This window comes from Pteronotus mesoamericanus, unplaced genomic scaffold (genome assembly GCF_021234165.1).
Source record: "Pteronotus mesoamericanus isolate MK-2021 breed Mesoamerican mustached bat unplaced genomic scaffold, CSHL_Meso_final scaffold_31, whole genome shotgun sequence".
Lineage (NCBI taxonomy): Eukaryota > Metazoa > Chordata > Mammalia > Chiroptera > Mormoopidae > Pteronotus > Pteronotus mesoamericanus.
The window spans coordinates 21508762-21529029 of NW_026555312.1; the positions used below are offsets into that span (position 1 = coordinate 21508762).

At 43.2% G+C, this 20268-nt stretch overlaps 1 protein-coding gene across 1 annotated transcript in view; it reads right to left on the reverse strand.

Annotated features, from left to right (window-relative positions):
• Positions 1-20268, reverse strand: part of F13A1 (coagulation factor XIII A chain) — a 189041-nt gene that overhangs the window by 4963 nt on the left and 163810 nt on the right. The window contains exons 13-14 of the mRNA XM_054591918.1: positions 15615-15775; positions 2550-2686 (exon numbers count right to left, since the gene is read on the reverse strand). Coding sequence (XP_054447893.1) covers positions 2550-2686; positions 15615-15775 — 298 coding nt within the window. The remainder of the gene's footprint in view (positions 1-2549; positions 2687-15614; positions 15776-20268) is intronic.

The following is a 20268-nucleotide window of genomic DNA, read 5'->3' on the forward strand; positions in this document are numbered from 1 at the left end:
ATCACGGAATGAGACACAGCACCCACTGCCTTCCTTGTTTCTAGTTCAATTCCCTGCTCACCGGCTCCCACCTCCCAGGCCTACTGCTTTGAGTAAGAAACCCCTGCCTTCTAGGATCCTGGCAGGGGTGTGGGTGGACAGGCGGAGCAGTGACTCTCTCGACTATTCACGATGGGTATCCTAGAAAGGAACACAGTCTTGTGAAGGATTCTGGTTTTACAGAATTGCCCCTTTTTAGGAGTCCAAGCTGTTATCTAAATCTGCCACTTTTAGTTCAGATCTTGGCAGCAGAAGGTACACTGGCATGTTTCTAATTAGCTGGCAATGGGGATGTGGGCACCGGCTGGCTCCAGGCTTGGTTGTGAAGGTGTGTGCTGGAGTCAGAAGGAAACAGATAAACTAATGCTCTCTCCAAAGTCCGAAACCCAGCCTAGATAATAAATATTTTCCAGTTTGTTGGCAGTCTCTGAAAAAAGGCTTCCCTGGTTTTGGAGAGATCTACCCCCTTCTTCCCAGGATCTGAATTCCCATAAGAAACTGAGGACCTGGTGTTCTGTCTGTTACTTATCTGCCATAGACAGATATATTGAAGTAACTAGTTATAGTACCTTAAGCAGAGTATGGGTAGGACATTTGCCTAGCGTCCATGTAGGGACTGGTTTCTTTCACCCTTTCATTGATTAACTCCATTTTGTCCGCCCCAATGTCAGATATTAGAAATAAACAATTCACTGGACACTCAACCTACTTTGAGCATCATACCTCCCAAATGGTGGGTCATTGCACTGTATGAGCATTAATTTTTCTTTTAACACATAATTTCTTTTCATGCATTGACTTTTGACCAAGGTAGGATTCTTGGCACAGCCCAAGTTTAAAGGTATCAGGAGGTTCTGGTATCCTCAGAAGAAACTTGTGCAATTACTGTTTGAGAAGAAAAAACGGGATACAGCAAGGGGCTGTTTTGAAGATGAAACGTGTTTCACTTTGCCTGAGCAATTTTTGCATCTGATTCTAGTGGGAAGGTGTGAGGATGGGTGAGTGAGACTATCATTTCTGACGAAAGTGGCACTATTATTGCTGACCTCTCCCTCTAGCTGTGGTTGATTTCTAATTTAATTCTTTTTTTTCCTCCTGCAACTTTCCTATTAGCACAGGAAGGTTGTTATGTTTTGTGCTTGCATATTTTTAAAGCACTCAAGTTATTTTCTCTGCTGTTTATTGCATCCACAATCATCAGGCATCTCTCAAACTATGGGAAGCAAAAGCTGTGGGCACCGTAATTTGAAAGAAATGCAGAGAGCCTTTAGTGGGCAAATTGGTTTTTAAAGGTGCCCCAGAAGGGGTGAAGGAGGCCTTGCAGTTGTCCCACAGATTTCAGAGCAAGGTAGCTTCTATAAAGGACATTGGGGAAATTCCTAACGTATCTGGTCAGCAGGCAGTTTCCAAAGCTTTCCACATCCCTTTCTATACTTTAGAAGGTCACTCCACAGGAAATTTGCTAGATTGATTGATCCTGGCAGGAACTTATTTGTGGCAGAAATGAAAGTAATAAACCTCAAAGATTGGGATCTGTTCTGGGTGTCACACTCTAAGGGAATCAGTGACAAATTAGAGTATGTGGGAGAGGGAGGGAGCTAAAACCACATTAGAAGTAAGAGGGATGAAGCCAGGGCAGTTAGAGAGAAGACTCAGGGAAGATGTGGCAGTTGTCTGTAAACATTTGCAAGCCATCAGATGGAAGAGAGTGGGCCTTATTCTATGTATAGGTCCAGATGACAAAATTAGGTTCAAAAAGTACAATTGTTTTCTAACAATTAGAGTTACCTGACCATGGAATGGTCCGTTTTTTTGGGTGACAGTCTTTGTCAGAAGAGGTCACAGAAGCTGAGAATTGTATGGCATAACCTGATGGTGTTAGGTATGAATGAAGCAGTGTCATTATGTTATTACAGAGCCTGGGTTAGTCATTGGTTCCCTGACTAGGGAACTAAATCTACAACTTTTCAGGCTTACCTTTATTCTACTGAGAGCAATAGTTCTAGAAAGAATGCTTGGTTGGTAAAATCTGGGAGCTGGAGTTGGAAAGAAAGGATCCAAGAAAAGGAACACCTAAGGAATAACTTTATATTTGACACATAGTACATACTCAATGAATATTAGTCAAATTGTTACATGAGGAAGTAGTATGGCAAAATGCTTGAAACTTGGGTTCTGCAGTCAACCACCCTGAGTCCAAATCTTGGTGCTACTCTTATAAGCTGTGCACCTTGAGGCAAGCCAGTTGACCTCTCAAAGCCTCAGATTTCTCTCTTAGTGAAGGGAGATAATAATGGTACCCACATCATTTGGGTGGTTTTAGGGATTAGAAAATGGGAGTGCCTATCAAACCAAACCTAGTTTTGGCCCATGCCCCACAGAACTGCCAGTAAGGAAGTAGGAGCTTCTCAGACATTTTCACTGGGAATTAGACGTAAGTTGGGAAAAGACACACAGAGAGAAAACTTCCCGGAGTCCCACATCCCCTTCCTACAACCCCCAGCACATACCGGAACATCTTCCTCATTGGTTTTATCACTCCAGGACCATCCAGGCGTATCCAAACATTTTGCAGAGTTTCATTTAAAGGATTGGTGAACTCAACGGTCACAACCATGTCATAACCAACCATTTTAGCTCCACGGACCTGAGAAATGAGTTGGGGGAGAATGCAGCTCATTAGCAGCATATAAACCTCTCTCTGTTCTCCTATGTCCTTAAGCACCTTCACTTCTGCTTTGGTTTTACAGTAGGATTATTTTTTGGCAGTGGAACCGGTGTGATGAGGATTATTTACTGCTTTGACTGGGAGATACCTATTGAGAAAAAGATGGAAAATTACTAATTAGAATCATACTCTTTTCCTCATTATAAAACCACCCTAATTAGAGCTCAGGTTAATAGCCTGGCTACCGGCTGCTCTTTGTCAGCAGGAAGTGGAAATGCACTTGGTGTAGCAACAGATTTCCATGGTGAGGGCAGCAGGGCCAACTCTGCTTCTGGATAGGGCTCAAGTTTCCTGTCAGGATTTTGGGGGATTCCTGAGTTCAAGAGGAAAAGGTGCTCCAGGGGGCCTGTGCCTTTTCACTATTAGAGACACTGTGGAGAAATATGTCCAAGAAGGGAGTCCTCATTGCTGAACTTGAAGGAAAGGAAGCTGGACACTAAAACAGTCAGAAGAGGCTTTATCTACAGCTACAACATCTGAGTCTGGGAGGATGTGAGGCTATTTGTGGGTGAATTTATCCATGAGAAATCCTAGAAACATCAGGTATCTGGCAGGAGATGACAGAGTTCAATGCCAGCTTTAACACTTCCTAGCAGTAAGACCTTGTGACTTCCTCAACCTTTCTGAGACTGTTCCCTTTTCTCTGAAATAGACTGACATTTCCATGGGGTGATCTATGGAGAATGCTATTATTAGTAGTTGTTTTGATGCCATGTTTACTCTGTGCCAGCACTGTGCCACACATTGAGAGCTATATGCTTCTGCAACACCAACACAATGTGCTGGAAAATGGCCTTTGCTTGTTTGCTTAGGGGCTGGGTATCCCAAATGGATGGATCTCTATACATGCTAAGTAACTTGGGAACAATATAATAAAAGGTCTCCCTCATAAGAAAGGGGTAGAATGAGATAATATGTAAAAAGCAGCTACCATACTGCATAGACCCTCCTTTTTTGAAGTGGCAATGCTTAGAGTAGTTTGTTTTATTCACCTTATATTCTAACCCACTTTCTACTCCAATATGTAGCCAATGCCCAGTAAATATTTGTTAGATTAGGTTGACTGCTTAAAAAAGGAATTTAATGATTATTTGATTTTTCTATGTAACAAACCATTATTATACCTTATTTCTTTAAGCAGTATGTATAATATAGGAAATAGCATGTGGAAATGAACCTTTCTTATGAAGGAGCAAGAACAGTATCCAGAGAAGATGACTCTACAATCAAGAATAGAACTTTATGGTTTTACTTTTTAAGATGCAGTTTATGACTAAATCTGTATTTATGGGATCTTTCAACTCTGCAAGAAAAATAAAAATTGCAGTCAATTCCCACGCCCCCATCTCCTGGGGTGGGATCGATGGAGAGTAGGTTCAGAGGAGTCAGGAGTGGAGCGGACAGTGATCACGATGCTGACTACAGCTGACGTCACCGACAGAGCCCAGACTGCGGGCCAGGCAGTGTGTTCAGCACTGTAGCCCATGGTTTTCAGCCTGGCATGCACAACAGAATCACTTGGAGATCTTTAAAATTACAGACGTCTACGCCCACCCCAAGCAATGACATTAGAATTTCAGGTGGTACAGCCTGTCTACTTCAAACACCCCTGTTGATTTCTAAGACTAACTTAGAAAACTGCCCCCAACCCCAGTTGCAAATTGCTGATGCAGACAAAATATTTGGAAGACAGACTGGATTTTTCCTTTTTCCCATATGTCCTGACTCTATCACAGATTTTGGAGGTATAGAAGTGCATTATGATACTACTTCACATGATACCCTAGGTTTAATTCTCAAGTATGTCCAGAATATATTTCCTAAGTTGAAAAATTTTTTTCAGAACATTTTTGCATTTTTAAAAATACAAACTAAAGATAACATTTACAAAAACTGTCTAAATTTGAGAAAGTGGGGCTGCTTCAGAGATACTATTGGTAAAAGTATTTGCTCTGGTCACCTGATTAAGCTGGGGGGGAATATTTTGGAGCCATCTGCCTTCACTTGCATGCTTTGATAAGTCTGAGCACAAGCCCCTTAAAAATATCCAATAATAACTACTGACTCTTCCTCCACACAGGCATACACAGTGACAAATATAAGAGACAGGCACAACTCACATGTAGTTTTAGGGGAGTCATTTAGGTAGACCCATATCATCTGTCCATGGCCCTCTGGGGCTCATGGGCTCCAGGTCGAGAGTCATTTCCATACTGGTGGGCGAGCTCTACAGGGAGATCCTGGGGCTGTGGAAAGCCAAGTGTACCTTTCCAGGTCGCTGATGACAGTGGTGGAGGATTAGGTATTTAAAAGGTTGGCCTATGTGTTTGGGCCTTCATGGATAGGTTTTAGATCTGACTATATTTAGAAGAGTAAGTCTTCTCAGGTAATTTCATATGTCATGCCTAATCAGTTTGCTTCTAGAGATTACCTTTACAATTAGCTGCTGACAGGGGTATATACATACTGCCCAGGCTTCCCTGATGCTGGAGGGGGGAGGAAGATGGGGAGGGGTGGGAGATGAAAAAAAAAAAGAGGCTGTAGATTGTTTCTTTTGTGATTAATGGACTCAGTGCCCCTTTTCTGACATTTGTCTCCTGTACCCAAATTTAAACTTCCTTTGCCTAACTACTGAGATGATAATGAGCCTTAAAACTCAAACCAAACCAAATACAAAGGACTGCCTAACATTTAACATCACTATTTTTTGTTTAGGAATTTAAGTGGTGATATTTTCCTCCATTCTTTTGAGGAAAATGGAGCATACACATAGTATTTTCATATCGTGTGTTCATTTAAGTGATGTGTCATGTGATGGTATCTGTGAAATGCTGTGAATGATGACTGTTGTGGGTGAAAATGTCTGTTCAAATCTAATTTTTTAGGGAATCTGCACTGCTTTCCTTCAATGCTGTAAAAAAATAATTCCATATCCACATAATTATATTTCTGATTTTCTTGTTTTCATAAAACCTTAAGTAAAGGGAGCCTTTAACAATCCAGAGATGGTTAGATTAAGATGACACTTTTGTGTACATTCCCCTTACAGAAGAGAAGCTATTACTTGAACCAGAGAAAAGGATAAAGTTTATGTCATAATTGGTGACATTAAATTCTTTTCCTTGTGTTTGATGATGCCGATTCTCTAAAATTTAAATATATCTGTTTTGAAAAGTTGACAAAATATGCTTACCAAGGTAAACATCATTCACCAATATTGATGTACTGAATTCTTGTCTTTTATGCTATTTCATGATAATGAACAACTTATGATCCTTTAGGAAACAGGAAAGTTACTGACACACATACACATACACAAACTTTGGGAGGATAATTCTTTTTAGGAAATCACAAGATCTCTTCCATGGAGTATATGCTTTACAATATACAAAGCTATATTCAAAACTGAAACTGAAATGAAGGAAACATCTGAGAAAGAATGAATATAGTTGGCAATATGATTCATATGATTTATGAATTCACCTCACAGCCCTTACTTCCGGTGCTTTCAATCATTTGTTACATGTATTGCTGGAAGATGAACTTTTTCTCCTCCTCAGCCTGTGATCACTGCAGGTAATAGGCAGCTGCCTGTTTGTAAACTGTGGTCCTTGGAGCCGGCACCACTACTGCTATTAGCTAACACACTTACGTTGGCATTTAATAAACAATGCTAATGGTTTAAGATAGCCAGAAAGCCCTGGCCTGTATGGTTCAGTTGGTTGGAGTGTCGTCCTGTAAACTGAGTGGTTGTGGGTTCAATTCCTGGTCGGGGCACGTGCCTGGTTTGTGGGTTTGGTCCCCAGTCAAAGCACATATGGGGCACGTACGAGAGGCAAACAATTGATGTTTTTCTCTCACATCAATGTTTCTCTTCCTCTTTGTCTCCCTCTCTTCCCCTCTATCTAAAATCAATAAGCATGTTTTCAGGTGAGGATTAAAAAAAAGAGATGGCCAGGCAATGTTCTACATCTGCTCTGTCTATTATGGTGGCCATTCACAACATGTGGCTATTTAAATTTTAAATTAATTGAATAAAATTAAAATAAAATTAAATAAAATGAAAAATTCAGTTCCTTAGTTGCACTAGCCACATTTTAAGTACTCAGTAATTACACGTGGCTAGTGACTATTGTATTGGACAGCACAGGTTTAGAATATTTCCATAATCATAGAAAGTTCTAGTGAATAGTATTGTTAAGTGATTTATGTATATTAACTCATTTAATCCTCACAACTGTATGAGATAGATACTATGAGTCTTCATTTTACAGATGAGGGAAGTGGGGCACAGAGAAGATAAGTCACTTGTTCAAGTTCACACAGACAGTAAGTAGGGGAAGGAAGTGAGGCTTAAATGCAGACACTCTGGTGCCAGAGTCATTGTTTAACTGTACTCCTAGACTGACTCTGATTAGTAATAATAATATTAATAACTTACGTTTTTTAGTGTTCAGTTAGTAATGCAGGTGTTCTGCTCATCATTTCGTTTGTATTATCTTATTTAATCCCTACAGCCCTATGGGTTTGGTAGTAGACATGATCATTTCATATTGCATATCACATTCCACTGATGTGAAATTGAAACTTAGAAGGTAAACAAAATGCCCAAGTTACCCAGCTGGTAAGTTGGTAGAACCCAGATATAAATTGAGGTCTTTCTGACTCCAAAATGTTCATATTTAAACACCACATACATTGTAATCTCTCACACAACGGAGGCAAAAACAGTAACTTCTTCTTTGCTGGCAATAACATCATTATATTCTGAAATCCACTGAGGAATCATTTGCTGTATTACTTTACATTGTCACTAAACTACCAGTTGAGTGCAATGATTATAACTTGACCCTGAACTAAATTTGAAAACATATATACAACCAACTTTTTTTTTTTCTTTTTGACATTATGGGGAGAGAATCAGATTCTTATGCCAGAGTAAAATGTGGCAAGATAGCCTTGGGGCCTTGATATATTATATTACCCTATGATAATAGGATTTTCCATTTAGTATAAAGATAGAGATATCATTTAAAAAATAACCAGTAACCCAAATATAGGGGGTTTATATGATAAGGTAAATGGGACTCATTATTCTTGATGTCTCACTTTTTTGTGCGCCTTTTTTTAAGATTAAAAAAATGGCAAACAGGCTATGCATAGAGCAAATTATGTTTTAGGCATCCCAGTTATGAGAGGTTTCTCATTTCACTCTCCAGTACAGGCTGTTCTGCAGCTGCACTGCCAAGGGAGATGGAAATGTGCACGCTCCGCCAGCCGGGTTCACTCACTGCCATGCTCTGTCTAGGGTGTGCTCTCCTGGCTGATGGAGCACACCCACTGTCTGGTCCTTTGTGACCACCAGCCATGAGCAGGTGGGGAGTCAGCAACCTGAGCATGTAAAGTCATGGCTGGTGGTGCCTTGCCTGGGATCCTCCCAGGATATGTAGGCTTTAACTGCTCAGAGTCCCTCATTATAGGATCTCACATACACGTGTTTGATTTTCTCCAGAGAGAGTCTAGCACTGTGCCATGGGACACAACCAAGGTGGCTGAGACAGAGACAGTGACCATATTTGGGGAAGCTGAGGGGGAAGCTTGCTGGACTCAGGGTCTGAAGATCAGAGGTTGCCACAGTGTGTCCTTGGGCCACGTGGTTTGACCTCTCTGGCACTGGTTTCATATGTGATTATGGAGGGGATTCAATGTGAACAGGTCTGGTGGAGCATCTGAAACTTACTAGTATTTACTGAATCTAAATGCTGCTGAGGTTTAAAGGAAGAAATGTTGTTGGGGTGACCATGAGAACCTCCTCCTCATCTCTAAGTTCCTCTATGGAGAATGAGATGGACTTCGTTTCTTAGGTATTGTGGAAGAGAACCACAAAGGAGAGAAGCTGGGAGCCTCCACCAACACTCTCTAAAGAGAAATGGAGAAGCCTATCTCCCTGTGCCCCTGCCCTAGCCTCCTCCTGAGGGGCCACGGAGCCAGGCAGGGCAGTGGTATGTCCTGGTGCACAACAGGGAGAACACAGGGAGGTGGGAAGGGAGACAAGTGCTTGGTTGGAGGCATGGGAGGGAAAATCATTCAGGGTCAGGGCTTAATTAGAACATAGTCTCTGTTTCGTTTTCTGTCTTGATGGAAAGTTTCAGATATTTAGGTTTTCACAGAACAAAACTAAACTGTAGTTAGGTCTCACAATTTACCCACTGGCCGTTAGGCATTTGGGGGACACTGAATACCTCTCCAGTGGTTCTCCCAAGTTTAACCATTCCTGTGGGATAAGGGTATATGAATTTGGATGTTGTAGGAACAGGGCCCAGACACCCACCACAGCAACCATCCTGGTCTTGCTCCACTCTGGTTAAAATGGGGACGTCAAGGGCACGAAGAGAATTCTACACTTAACCCCAGGGAGAACTGTGTGCTCAGTTAGAACACAACATTAGAACGGCTGTTAAGAAAAACTGTGCAGTCTCTTGAGTCAGAAGAAATCTGGGCATGGAGCCAGCACTGGGTCTGTTTGTGCAAGTTAGAAATGGGTGCCCCTTTTCTGGGTGGGTGTAGCTCTCTACATGCCTTGGTGAGGGGTGAGTGAAAACAGGGCTGGTTTTCGTGCCTCACAACCACCCTACCTCCAGGCCAAACACAATCTGCATAAGGAGGTGTTGGCGTGGAGTGGAGCACACCCAGATGTGGGCGCCAGCACTCCCCTGGAGGGTTGGTGAGGACATTGCCCATGTGATCTGAGTTACCTCACTGCTGGAGGACCAGAGCACTGAGGCCTGGCCAGTCAAAGCTGGTGGTGCAGACATCCTGGTGGTGGACTTCTATGGATTATCCACTTGCATAGGCCCTGTATACACTGGCTGTGGGAGAGGAACCCCCTACGCTGTGTGGCAGTGGTGGTCAACCCATGAGAAAACAGGGCAGCTGTGCTCCTGGAGCTGACCAAGGGTTGAACAGAAAGACCAGCAACCTTTCAAAGAAAAAGTCAATAACAATGTTCTCAATATTGAATTTTTCTCTGATAATTCTTAGAAAGCATTTTTATGACTTATGTACAGAGGGGGCACCAAATAACTATTTTTTTGAGTGAATTAAATAAATGAATTAATTAATGTGATAGGCTAAACAAAGGGATGAATAAACACTAGAAGTTTCCTTTAGTCAACGGAACAAGTAAGGAGCAAATGTGTGTAAAATCTTGTTAATGCCACTCTAAGACATTTAACTTGTGGGAACTGTGTTCACCTAGGGGTGGGAAGGGCAGTGAGGCATGTTAAAACACATGTTAAAAAAATCTTGGAAACAGTTTTTTTTTTTTTATTTTAAAAGTTCAAAAGAATTTTTTAAAATTTGGAGGCACCTGTATGTTTATGGTTGTAATTTTAAAAATTATACACATAGAAAGTTGTTATATTTTCTCTTAGCAAAACTGCTCCTAGCTCATATGAGACAATGAGTTCTGCTGGTGTTTTGTGATGTTCTGCAAAGGCTGCAGGACTTGTTTCACCAGATAATACTACCAAGGTCTTGGCACTTGAGCTTTTTTAGAAGGGCACTTGGAAGAGTTCATTTCCCAGGTACTAAATGGAGGTTATCTGAGGGATATGTAAGAGCTTCTGCTCTCTCCCCCACCCAGGCATACTCCATGCTCTTGAGGACTGGCTTCCCTCACATGAGGGAACAACAGCATACACTAGACACCCAGCAGTCAGATTCAATGCCACCAGGTGTGTGTCACCTTCACTTCAGGCCAGAGGGCCACATGCTGCTCCAAGCAGTTCTCAGGGTGTGACTGTGGGATTTCCAGGAATAGATGGGACTAAGTGGGGTGGGAGGAAACTTTTATCAGCAACTCTCAGGTCCTGGCATGGGCTAAGCCTTCTCACAAACATTACAATTGTTAACTCACAAAAACTTTGTGTTTTACATGTGGTTGTAATTAATAGGAATAATGTTTTAATTATTAGTGGGTTGATCATTTTGCAAAAGAGGACACTGAAATTCAGAGAAGGAGGATGTGTGTTTATTGAGAGAGAGAAGAAAGAGGAAGAGGAGGAGAGGAGAATAAAGAAGGAGAAGAAAATTAAAGTGGAGGCTAGATATATGTGGTGGAAGCTAAAAGATGTTGGTCTTCATTGAGAACTTACTATGGTCAAGGTATTGTGAAGTCATTACTATTATTGGACACATTTTACTTCTGAGATGGTTGAGTAATTATCCCAAAGCAGCCCTGGCAGGATTATGAATCCAGGTGGTCTGACTGCAGCCATCTCTAAGCCATCACCCTACTCTGCGTCTCTACAAAAGGGGCTGCAGGTGTCCTTGCTGCTGTTCTTGATCTAGCAGACTTGGAGAAAATAAAAAATGTGAGATGTTCTTGTTGACTGACAGTGGGAGAAACCCCTAGAATGCTATTCCCACGTTGTATACCACAGATTCCAAACAAACCAGTCTGTGGCCTGGAGACTGGCTGAATTTCCCCCCAGTGCCTCTATCCCCTCCAAAAAAGTAGCTGTTCATTAAAAATCAAAATACTGAAGAGTCTTTTTCTGACTTAAAACATCTTACAACTATCAACACATGGAAAGGCAGAGAAAAATTCTATGTTGGATTTTAATAAAATATACTTTTCTCATCAAAATATTTTGATAGCATGGAAAAAGAAATGTGTGCTCATTAAAGTTTAATGAGTGTCTCTCCCTGCCATTTTCCATATGAAGATCACACACTATGACTCATGCATGGTGGGTGGTGGGAATAGTTGAATAGTTAACTTATCATCATGGGGAAGAATGCAATCCAAAACTGGGTTCACAAGGATGTAAGTACATGTCTACTGGCCAACTGCTTTTGTTGACAGGTGCCTAAATCCCACCTGTGGATTCAGACAGGCAGGCTCAATATTGTTGCAGGTTGGCTTTTACTTGCTCTAAAATGGGGGCTAATTAAGGACAGCTGCAAACTTGCTGCCAGGTAACTCTAGTCCCAAGGCTGAACTCGGGACTCCCAGAATAAAGCAATGACTTGGGCAAATGCTTTGAGGAAAAGGGAGAAAGAAAAGAGGTTCTGACTCTTGGGAGAGCAGAATTGACAATAATGTTACATCTATGTTCTAGAATCTTCAATGAAGCCTCTGTTCATAGACTGAATTATAGAACTCTCATCCAAAAATTTTAGGCTCACCCTAAAATGGGCCCAAGCTGCTTTTCTGCATTTTATCACCATTAGTCCCCTGCTTCCAACCAAAGCAGGCTCTAGTTTCTCCCCATACCTGTCATCTACTCTCTCCTTTTCCTTATTTACACTTTTTTTCAGGATCTTCAGTGATCTCTCCATCCATCTCTACTGCTTGAAATGCTGCCCATTCATTAAGGATCATCTACTGCTCTATGGCCTTAATTTTTGATACCCCACTTCAACTTAACTCATGTGATCTCTCTCCCTTGAAAAACACAGATGCTTTTGTGAAGGCAGTCACCATCTTCCACTTTCTGTGAAGGTTCCAGTGTGAAAGCAAGGTAGCCTAGCAGTTATCTGCAAAGACTTTCAGGTCAGAAAGACCTTGGTAGAAGGTTCACTCCTCCCCTTATTTAGGTACGTGATCACAGGTGAGTTGCTACAAACAGTAATAATGACAATAATAACAACAACAAACGTACTCTTGGCATTTACTGTAAATTGGGCGTTAGGTATCCATTAACTCATTATACACTCACAACAACCCTGTAAAGTAAGTATTGCCATTATTTCTTTGTCACAGGTAAGAAAAAGATGCTAAGAGAGATCAAGTGACATGTCCAGGGTCACACAGTTATTATGTTGACTTTGAACTCAGTTTGGTCCCAAAGCCCATGTTTTGAAAACTGTGCTGCAGGGGCCTACCCTCTCTGGGCCTCAGTTTTCTCATCTGTGGTTAAGATTACAAAAATGTGGGTTACAGTAATAGCCACCTTGTAAGTTGGTATTGAGGATTAAATAATACAAGAGAAGCATAATATAGAGCTCACTAATTCATAGCTGCTATCGTTGTCATCACCCTGTGCTAGTTTGTCTCCTCCTCCTGCCCGAGGGCTAAGAACATGTCCCCCTCACTCTTTGGCTTTCATATCATCTCCCCTGTGCCCAGCACATTCATTGCAGAGCTCCTGAGAGGTTCTGCCAGCTGTGGACCCATGTTAGGCTCGGAGAGATTGACGAAGTCTTCTAGCATTTTCCTAGAATTTGGGGAAGTGTCCTAGGTAATTCTAAACCTCTGAGCCATTGTGCTTTTATTTTTTTTGTACTTTCACTGCATTTAGCTCCCTCCCGAACTCCTGTTTTATTCAATTTATTTGACTCCTCTCCATGAGGTCTCTTGTGTAATACTTCAATGTAACATTTTCTTTCTCTTCTCTCCTTCCCCTTCTCCTCTCTTCCTTCCCTTCGGCTATTCCCTCCTCTTCCTTCCTCTCATCCCCCTCCCCACTTTTCTCTGTTCTCTTTCCCTCCTGCAGTCACTGGCAGGATGAAGACTGCTGTCTGAATGCCACGACTGTATTTTATTTCTCCAGTAGGCCAAGCAGCCTCCCAGATCCTTAGTCCATTAGCCAGAGTTTCTGGAATCAGTCGGAGGTGCTTTACCCAGGAACACCTCTTTCCCTGCTCTGATTTAGTTTGTTCTTGAGGTTAACATGGTTAATAGGGTTAGTGGTTAAGGGGCAGTTTATGGGAGTCTGCCTCCTGCCTCCTTTCCTGAACGATCTGGGCACCGGACCGAAGTCAGAATTTCCATTTCCCTCATGCTTGAGTCCCTGTCAAACAGTTCTACCTCTAAATAAGTTTCCTCCAGGAAAAGTATCTCTGATACCTTAGTGGATATTAAAAACAAAACAAAACCACAACTTTTTAAAAAGTGCACCCTCCTTGCCCAGCTTGCACAGCTTGTTGTAGAGGGTATTTTATTGATTCTGCCCCTGGGGAATGAAACTGCTCTTTAAGTAAACGGGGAAGATAACTAACAATCTTTCAAATTAGTAATGTCTAAAAGATGAAAGTTATTAGTTTCTTTTATACATCCAGTTTGCTAGCAGCAGTGCAATTCAATTCCATTCTGTGCCATGGTGTGAGTGCTGCACAGCTCAGCAGGGCTCTCTCCTGAGCCCTTGACAGGGACAGGCTGTCGTTGCATAACTGGGGAGAGCATGCAGGCCTTCCCTCTGCTGGGAAAGCCTCCTAGACTGAGACCATGAAAGAGAGCAGGAGGGGATAACGGAGAGGCCTTCAGGGCACTGCCCATGTCTCCCAGGGCCAGCAGGCCAGGAGGGCAGCCTGCCCATTTGGGGATGGTAGGCAGACCAGCCCTGCTTAGGGTGTCCAGCGCCTTACACTATTAAGTTCATGTTTTCACAGATGGATGGCACCCCTGGAGGAACGCCAGTACTATATCTCCATTTTGGGTTTATTTCCTATTCTGCGTGCAGACCCTGCACATCCTCATTTTTGTCTCCTCAGGCCTCTTGTGCAGATGGTGCTTAGATGGGCCTGTCAGGGGTGACCGGCGTGAAATAACCAAAGAGAGATGAAAACTTAAGCCTTTTAAAAATGAAGGGCCAGGGCTTCTTATTGTCAGTGGGCACTGCATGTCTGTGCTTGGATGAGCCTTATCCTAAGGTGACTCATTGTATGGTAGTCCTCAAGTGTCACCCACATAGCACGAGATGCGACAAAAGCTGCCATTTGGAATGCTATTCAACAATTATTAGTTTTACAAATGATTCACAGAAAATCATTCATAAGAAACAAGGTCCAATTCCCTCCAACTTCCATTGCTTCCCCCTGTCCCAGCTCTAGGGGCATTTAAAATATGAGAAATTTTGTAAGACTTTGATTTAGCTATTGCTTTAGAGGAATGCAGCTTAGGATTTGCACTAATCACTCTTAATCACTTCAAGAAGTATGTTCTCCAGAGACTTGGGAAGGTCTCTAAGCCCTGGATAAAGCTAGCAGGAGATACCATGCCCCAGGGACCTGCTGGAGGCCTGGTTTTGTGCTCACAAGGCAGAAAGCTGTGTCAGGGATGCCGCTATGATGCTGCCAGTGCTCCTGAGATGCGGGAGCTCATGGGCTACCATACTGAGCCCTTTTCTGCCAACTCCCTTCGAGCCATCTGGGCAGAGATTTCTGGTGGTAAATGGAGAGACAGTGTTAAAACTGCTAGTCAAGTGGGCCAAAAAACAAAACAAAACAAAAACAAAAACAAAAAAACCCTGGGGACAAAAGTCAGAATGGTAAGCGGGGAGGAGGTTATTTACTGGAAAAGGCATGAGGGAACTTTCCAGGGTGTTGAAAATCCTCTGCATCTTCATCTGGCCAGTAGTTGCAAGGTGCGTACACATGTAAAAAGTCATTGTCATCAAGCTGACATTTCAGTTTGTATATCCTGCCGTATACAATTATATCTTAATGAACAAGAGTACTGTCCAAAACACAGGTGGGAGATGGTTCAAGTGGTTTCCATTTTGTGCCATGCCTGACCCACTTTGAGCTGGAGTCAGTGAGAGTTCTAAGTTTATGTATCCATTACACATCTTTATCTTCCTCCACATGTGTTTTTATACCTACAGGTTATATTTATATCTGCAGCCAGATCTATATATGTAAATCTGGAGAGGAGAGAAAAGTGTTATATATGTAAGTCTATATATAGGGTGGTTTACTTCTTTCCAAGAACAGGAGGATCCTAGATCCATTTTTATTTTTTTTGGAGCCAGGGGACACACACACACACGAAAACAGAGTAAGCCTGAATAAATAATCAACGACCTTGCTATTCTCTCTTGCCTGAGATGCTAAAACTGACCTTGATGATGATCTTGGGGATCGTCAGCACAGTGGACTTCTGCTTCGCTAGAATATCCCCAGTATCATTGACACGAGCGGTGACAAAGAAGTGCAGGGATGCTTGCTCCAGCAGCTGGCCCATGTACTCTCCGGCTCTGACCAGCACCTCCTCTTTCTTGACTGGCAGAGGGAAACAAACATGCCGGGTGTCAAGATCTGAGACAGGATCTGCTTCACTTTTCCCTAGCACCCCCATCTTTCCCACATTAGCACATCACCCACTGGAAACACAGCAAAGGTCGGGGAGGGGCAGATGGCACAAAGAGTCAATCAGGAATAAGCTCTTCAGTGTCTGGGTAAAGAAAGAATGTGTTGGAAATTTAATATTCAGTAAAATCGTCTTAGAGAAAATGTGTCACATTTTCCAAACAGTGCTTTTTCTGTTGTAAAATATAATGTCATGTTTAAAATCAAGGACCAAGGGATTTAACTGTAGTTGCTTTGATTTGGACAAAAACAATCTGAACATAGCTGATGTGGAGGAGTGAAGTTCAAGGATACCATTCCGTGTGCTGACCCCTCACGCAATAAGAAACATTTCATGCAGGCCAGAGGCCACACTGGAGCAAGACTGTCAATTACCCAAACCTTTCATTCCCGTGTAGTGCTCCACATTTTCTCTCTAGCTTCTTCTGAACCAATCTGACATTGTTTCTCTATTTAAAAGAAAGAAGCTGTTGAAACCAGTTTTCACCGTAGGCATTCAACTTCTTCCCACCCCCTCTCCTGTTTGCCACTTAAAAGACCTTTGTGCCAAAAGCTTGTTTCCTCAAGTCACTGAGGTTAGCTTTTGGAATGGTGCTGGAGGATGTGCAGTGGTCCTGGTTCTCTGTGCACCATCAGGCTGAGGACGCGGATTCTATCATGTGGCTCTGGCCATAGCAATGAGGTTCAATTTGGCTGCATCACCCACTTCCTCTGTCAGTTCCATGCCCCACAGCCCAGGGTTCTAGAGAGGAAAGAGCAGTCTTTCTGCAGGCCGAACCTGGGCCACAGTGCAGCACCTGCTGCTGCCTACATGGTCAGAGCCACAGCCACCCACGTGTTAGTGTGACATTGTCAGGCAGCAACCCAGCAGGGAAATGGTGACTCACACCCCCACCCCCACGCACAGAGCACAGCTCTGCAAATGTTCAGAGAATTGAACATCTCTACCACTGCTTCCCTGCCTGATGTCTGCCTTTTGCCAAAGTTTCCTTCTTTTTGTGAAAATTATTGAAGGAAGTAACTCCCATGATCGATAGTTCCAAGTGCAGAGGGTAGTTCCTTACACCCCTCCGTAATGAGCAGTGGCCCCTGCAACCAGGAAGGACCACTGTGTGGAGGCAGCACCAGGGCACAGGGAAGCCTCCTGACTGGCTGGCTCACAGGTGAGGGTGCATCAGCCCCTGATTCAAAGCTCCTTACGAATGAGCAGGCACTGTGACAGCCTCCAGCTCTCTGACTGAGGAGTTCTCAATCTTGGTTGCACATCACAATCACCCGGGGATATTTAAGAACCTGCTCTGCTGGATCCCACTCCAGACCAATTAAATTAGAATCTTGTGGGTTGGGGCTGGGCATTGTTTTAAGTGCTAAGGCAGACTTTAGTATGCAACGGTGGGGGGAGGGTGGGGGGGGGGGACAGAGAAGCAGCTTTCCAGCCACCAGGGGTTCTCCATGGAATCAGCCCTGAAAAAGCTGTGGTGCAAGCAGAAAGGATGTCCTTCCCAACCCAGGCCCCTGCTGCTCCAAGTGTGGTTTGCACCCCAGCAGACCGCCATCACCTGGGGGCTTGTTAGAGATGCAGGTTCTTCAGCTCTACCCCACCTACTGGATCAGGCCCTGCTCTTGACTAAGATGCCCAGATGATGGGTATGCAGGTTTGAAAAGCTCTCAGAGACCAGAGGTTTTAGCAGCAGAAGTGGCAGAGTTTGAGCAGACTTAGGACAGCCTCAGTTTTAAAATGGAAAGTTCTGTACCCCAGAACCTACTCCATTCTGTACAAAGTGGAAAGGCTGGCCATCCTAGACCAATGGTTGTCGACTGGGGGCAACTCCCCATCCCCATCCCCAGGGGATGTTTGGCAATGTCTGGAGACATTTTTGGTTGTCAGAACTGAGGGTTGCTACTGGCATCTAGTGGGTAGAAGCCAAGGATGCTGCTAAATTCCTGCAATGCACAGGACAGCCCCCACAAGAATCACCCATAACCTGGAATGCAGGTGGTGCCTCTGCTGAGAAACCCTGCCCTAGGCTGTGCAGAGTTAATAGAAGGTTTTGGTCCATCCTAGTCACGTACTAAACAACCTGGATTGATTCCTGGGGCAGTCTTATTCCAGTCAGAGCCAGCCATTTGAATCTATGAACTGGCCTTGATCTGGGCCCTTGAATTCTGCGCTTTTGAATGACCCAATTATACCACCTTTTTTGGGCCTGAGCCTGGACTCTGCATCCTCCATGGCTTCCCCATCAATTAATTGTCCAGATGAATAAGATTCTGCCCCCCAATTAGACATAGTCTCAGATGAGCATATGGGGCCTGCTTTTCAGTTCCCCTGATCTGGACAAATGGGATGGCAAAATGACAGGCCTTGAAGAATGTGCATTTTTCCTCTAGATACCTCCAGAAATAATAAAATATGGGTCTCTCTGGCTATTTCTAAAGGATTGTGTTTGACCATTGGGTTACTTTAGGTTGCTGAGATTACCTGACTTCTTTCCATCAATCCTTTGAGAGGCTCTTGCTACCTTTGTAGTGTTGGCATCAGGGCCCCTCTATCTCCGAGGCAGAGTATTCTCTCTCATAGCACCAGGGAAACTGGGCTGTGCTTCCAGCCCAAGAGAACAGCATGCTTGAAATAGTATGTTACATAAGTGCTGTATTTTGCCACCCCACAAGAAATTGTTCTAGATAAAGTTTATTAAACGTGGCAAGAGAAAGAAGAATAGGTTTTCATTCTATGAGTGGTGGAGCTGGGATCCTGCCAATATCACTTACGGTGTCTGGGGAAAGCCAAGGGAGACACAGACTGGAGCTGCCTCGTCTCTTTTCCAAAAAGCAAAGAAAACTAAATATAGCCATGTGGAAATGATAGCACCTTTGAAGGTACTGGCAGGTTTAAGTTATTTAAGTTTTCCAAGCCGATTCGAGCCCACACATTTTCTTTAATCATCTATCTGGAAAGTATGCCTCCCATTTTACTTGAGAAACTTTATTTGCAAGACAGCCTCCTAGGAATGTACTCTGACCTGCTAAATCAAGGTCTAGAATCATGTGGCTTTTTACAATAAGGCACAATTTACTTTAGATTGCAATATGCAATTTATTGCATGTAGTTAATGCCACCTACTTGTAGGGTAAAGCAAGAAATAGTCTCCAACTCCCTTCAAGTTATTCAGGACGAGCCTTGGGGTGGGCTGAGTGGGTAAGGCCAGTGTTAATACTGAGTCCAGCTTAGGTTTGGTCAGCTGTCCCCAGATCAGCAACTGAGAGGGCTAATATATCATTCTAGCTCACTAACTCATATGAGCTCATTCATTTATTCAGTTATGGAGAGAAGGAGAAGGAGAAAGAGAGATGGGGCTTTCACGAAGTGGAAAAAGAAGGGCATGTAGTTCCCTGTTCAGTGGAAGGAGGGGTAGCTGGACTCTAGGTAACAAGGGCACAAGTAGGGAAACTGGCCCTCTTAGGGCCCAAGGTTACAGCAAATTGGCTCGCTGTCATTGCCTGAATGGGACCTGGATTCTATTATCTTCTTTGCCTCTAATTACTGTGTGTGACCTTGAACACATCAACTCATCTCTTCAATCTCAGTTTCCAAAAATGTAAACATGTTGGAAATTAACATTTACTGAGAGCCTACCATATGTGAAGCATTTCACATATATTTATCTTATTTAGTTTCCTCCACACTCTCCTTTCACACTACCCATCCAATCTGTCAACCAATCCAGTGGGCTAAACCTTCAGAACATCTGACAAGTTCTCACTAACTCCCTTGCTACCCCACCATCTCTCACTAAGTGATTGCAAGAGGGTCCTAACTAGCATCTAAGCTTTAGCCCTACTTATCAGAGTTTATTCTCGACATAGCAGCCAGAGTGATCTTTCAAAATCTAAGTTATGCCATACTTCTGCTCTGAATCCTCTAATGGTTCTTCAGGTCACTTGGAAACAAAGTCAAAGTCTGTAAGGGCCTACAGCTCTTTCCATGGGTTGCACCCTCCACTGTCCCCTTGCCGCTTTTGCTCCTGACTCTGATCTCCTTGCTGCTCATTGGAAACATCAGACATGCTCTGGCTTCAGGGACTTTGCGCTTATGGTTTCTCCTGACTGGACAGTTTACTTCTACCCTTCTTTTAGGTTTCTCTTAAATCGTTTCTTCCCCAACCACCCCATCTCCACCACCAATTCATATTTCCCTTAACCTGCATTCTATTTCCCTATTATAGCCCAACCACACTACATATTTGCTTGTCTGATTGTTTATTGTCGAGCCCCACCCCTACCACAGGAGATCATAAACTCCATGAGGGTAGTAGCCACTTCCCTCTTGTTCATTGCTATACCTCCAGTACAAAGCAGAACTGGACTTGTGAGCATAAAGTGAAGGTTTGAGGAATGAATCAACA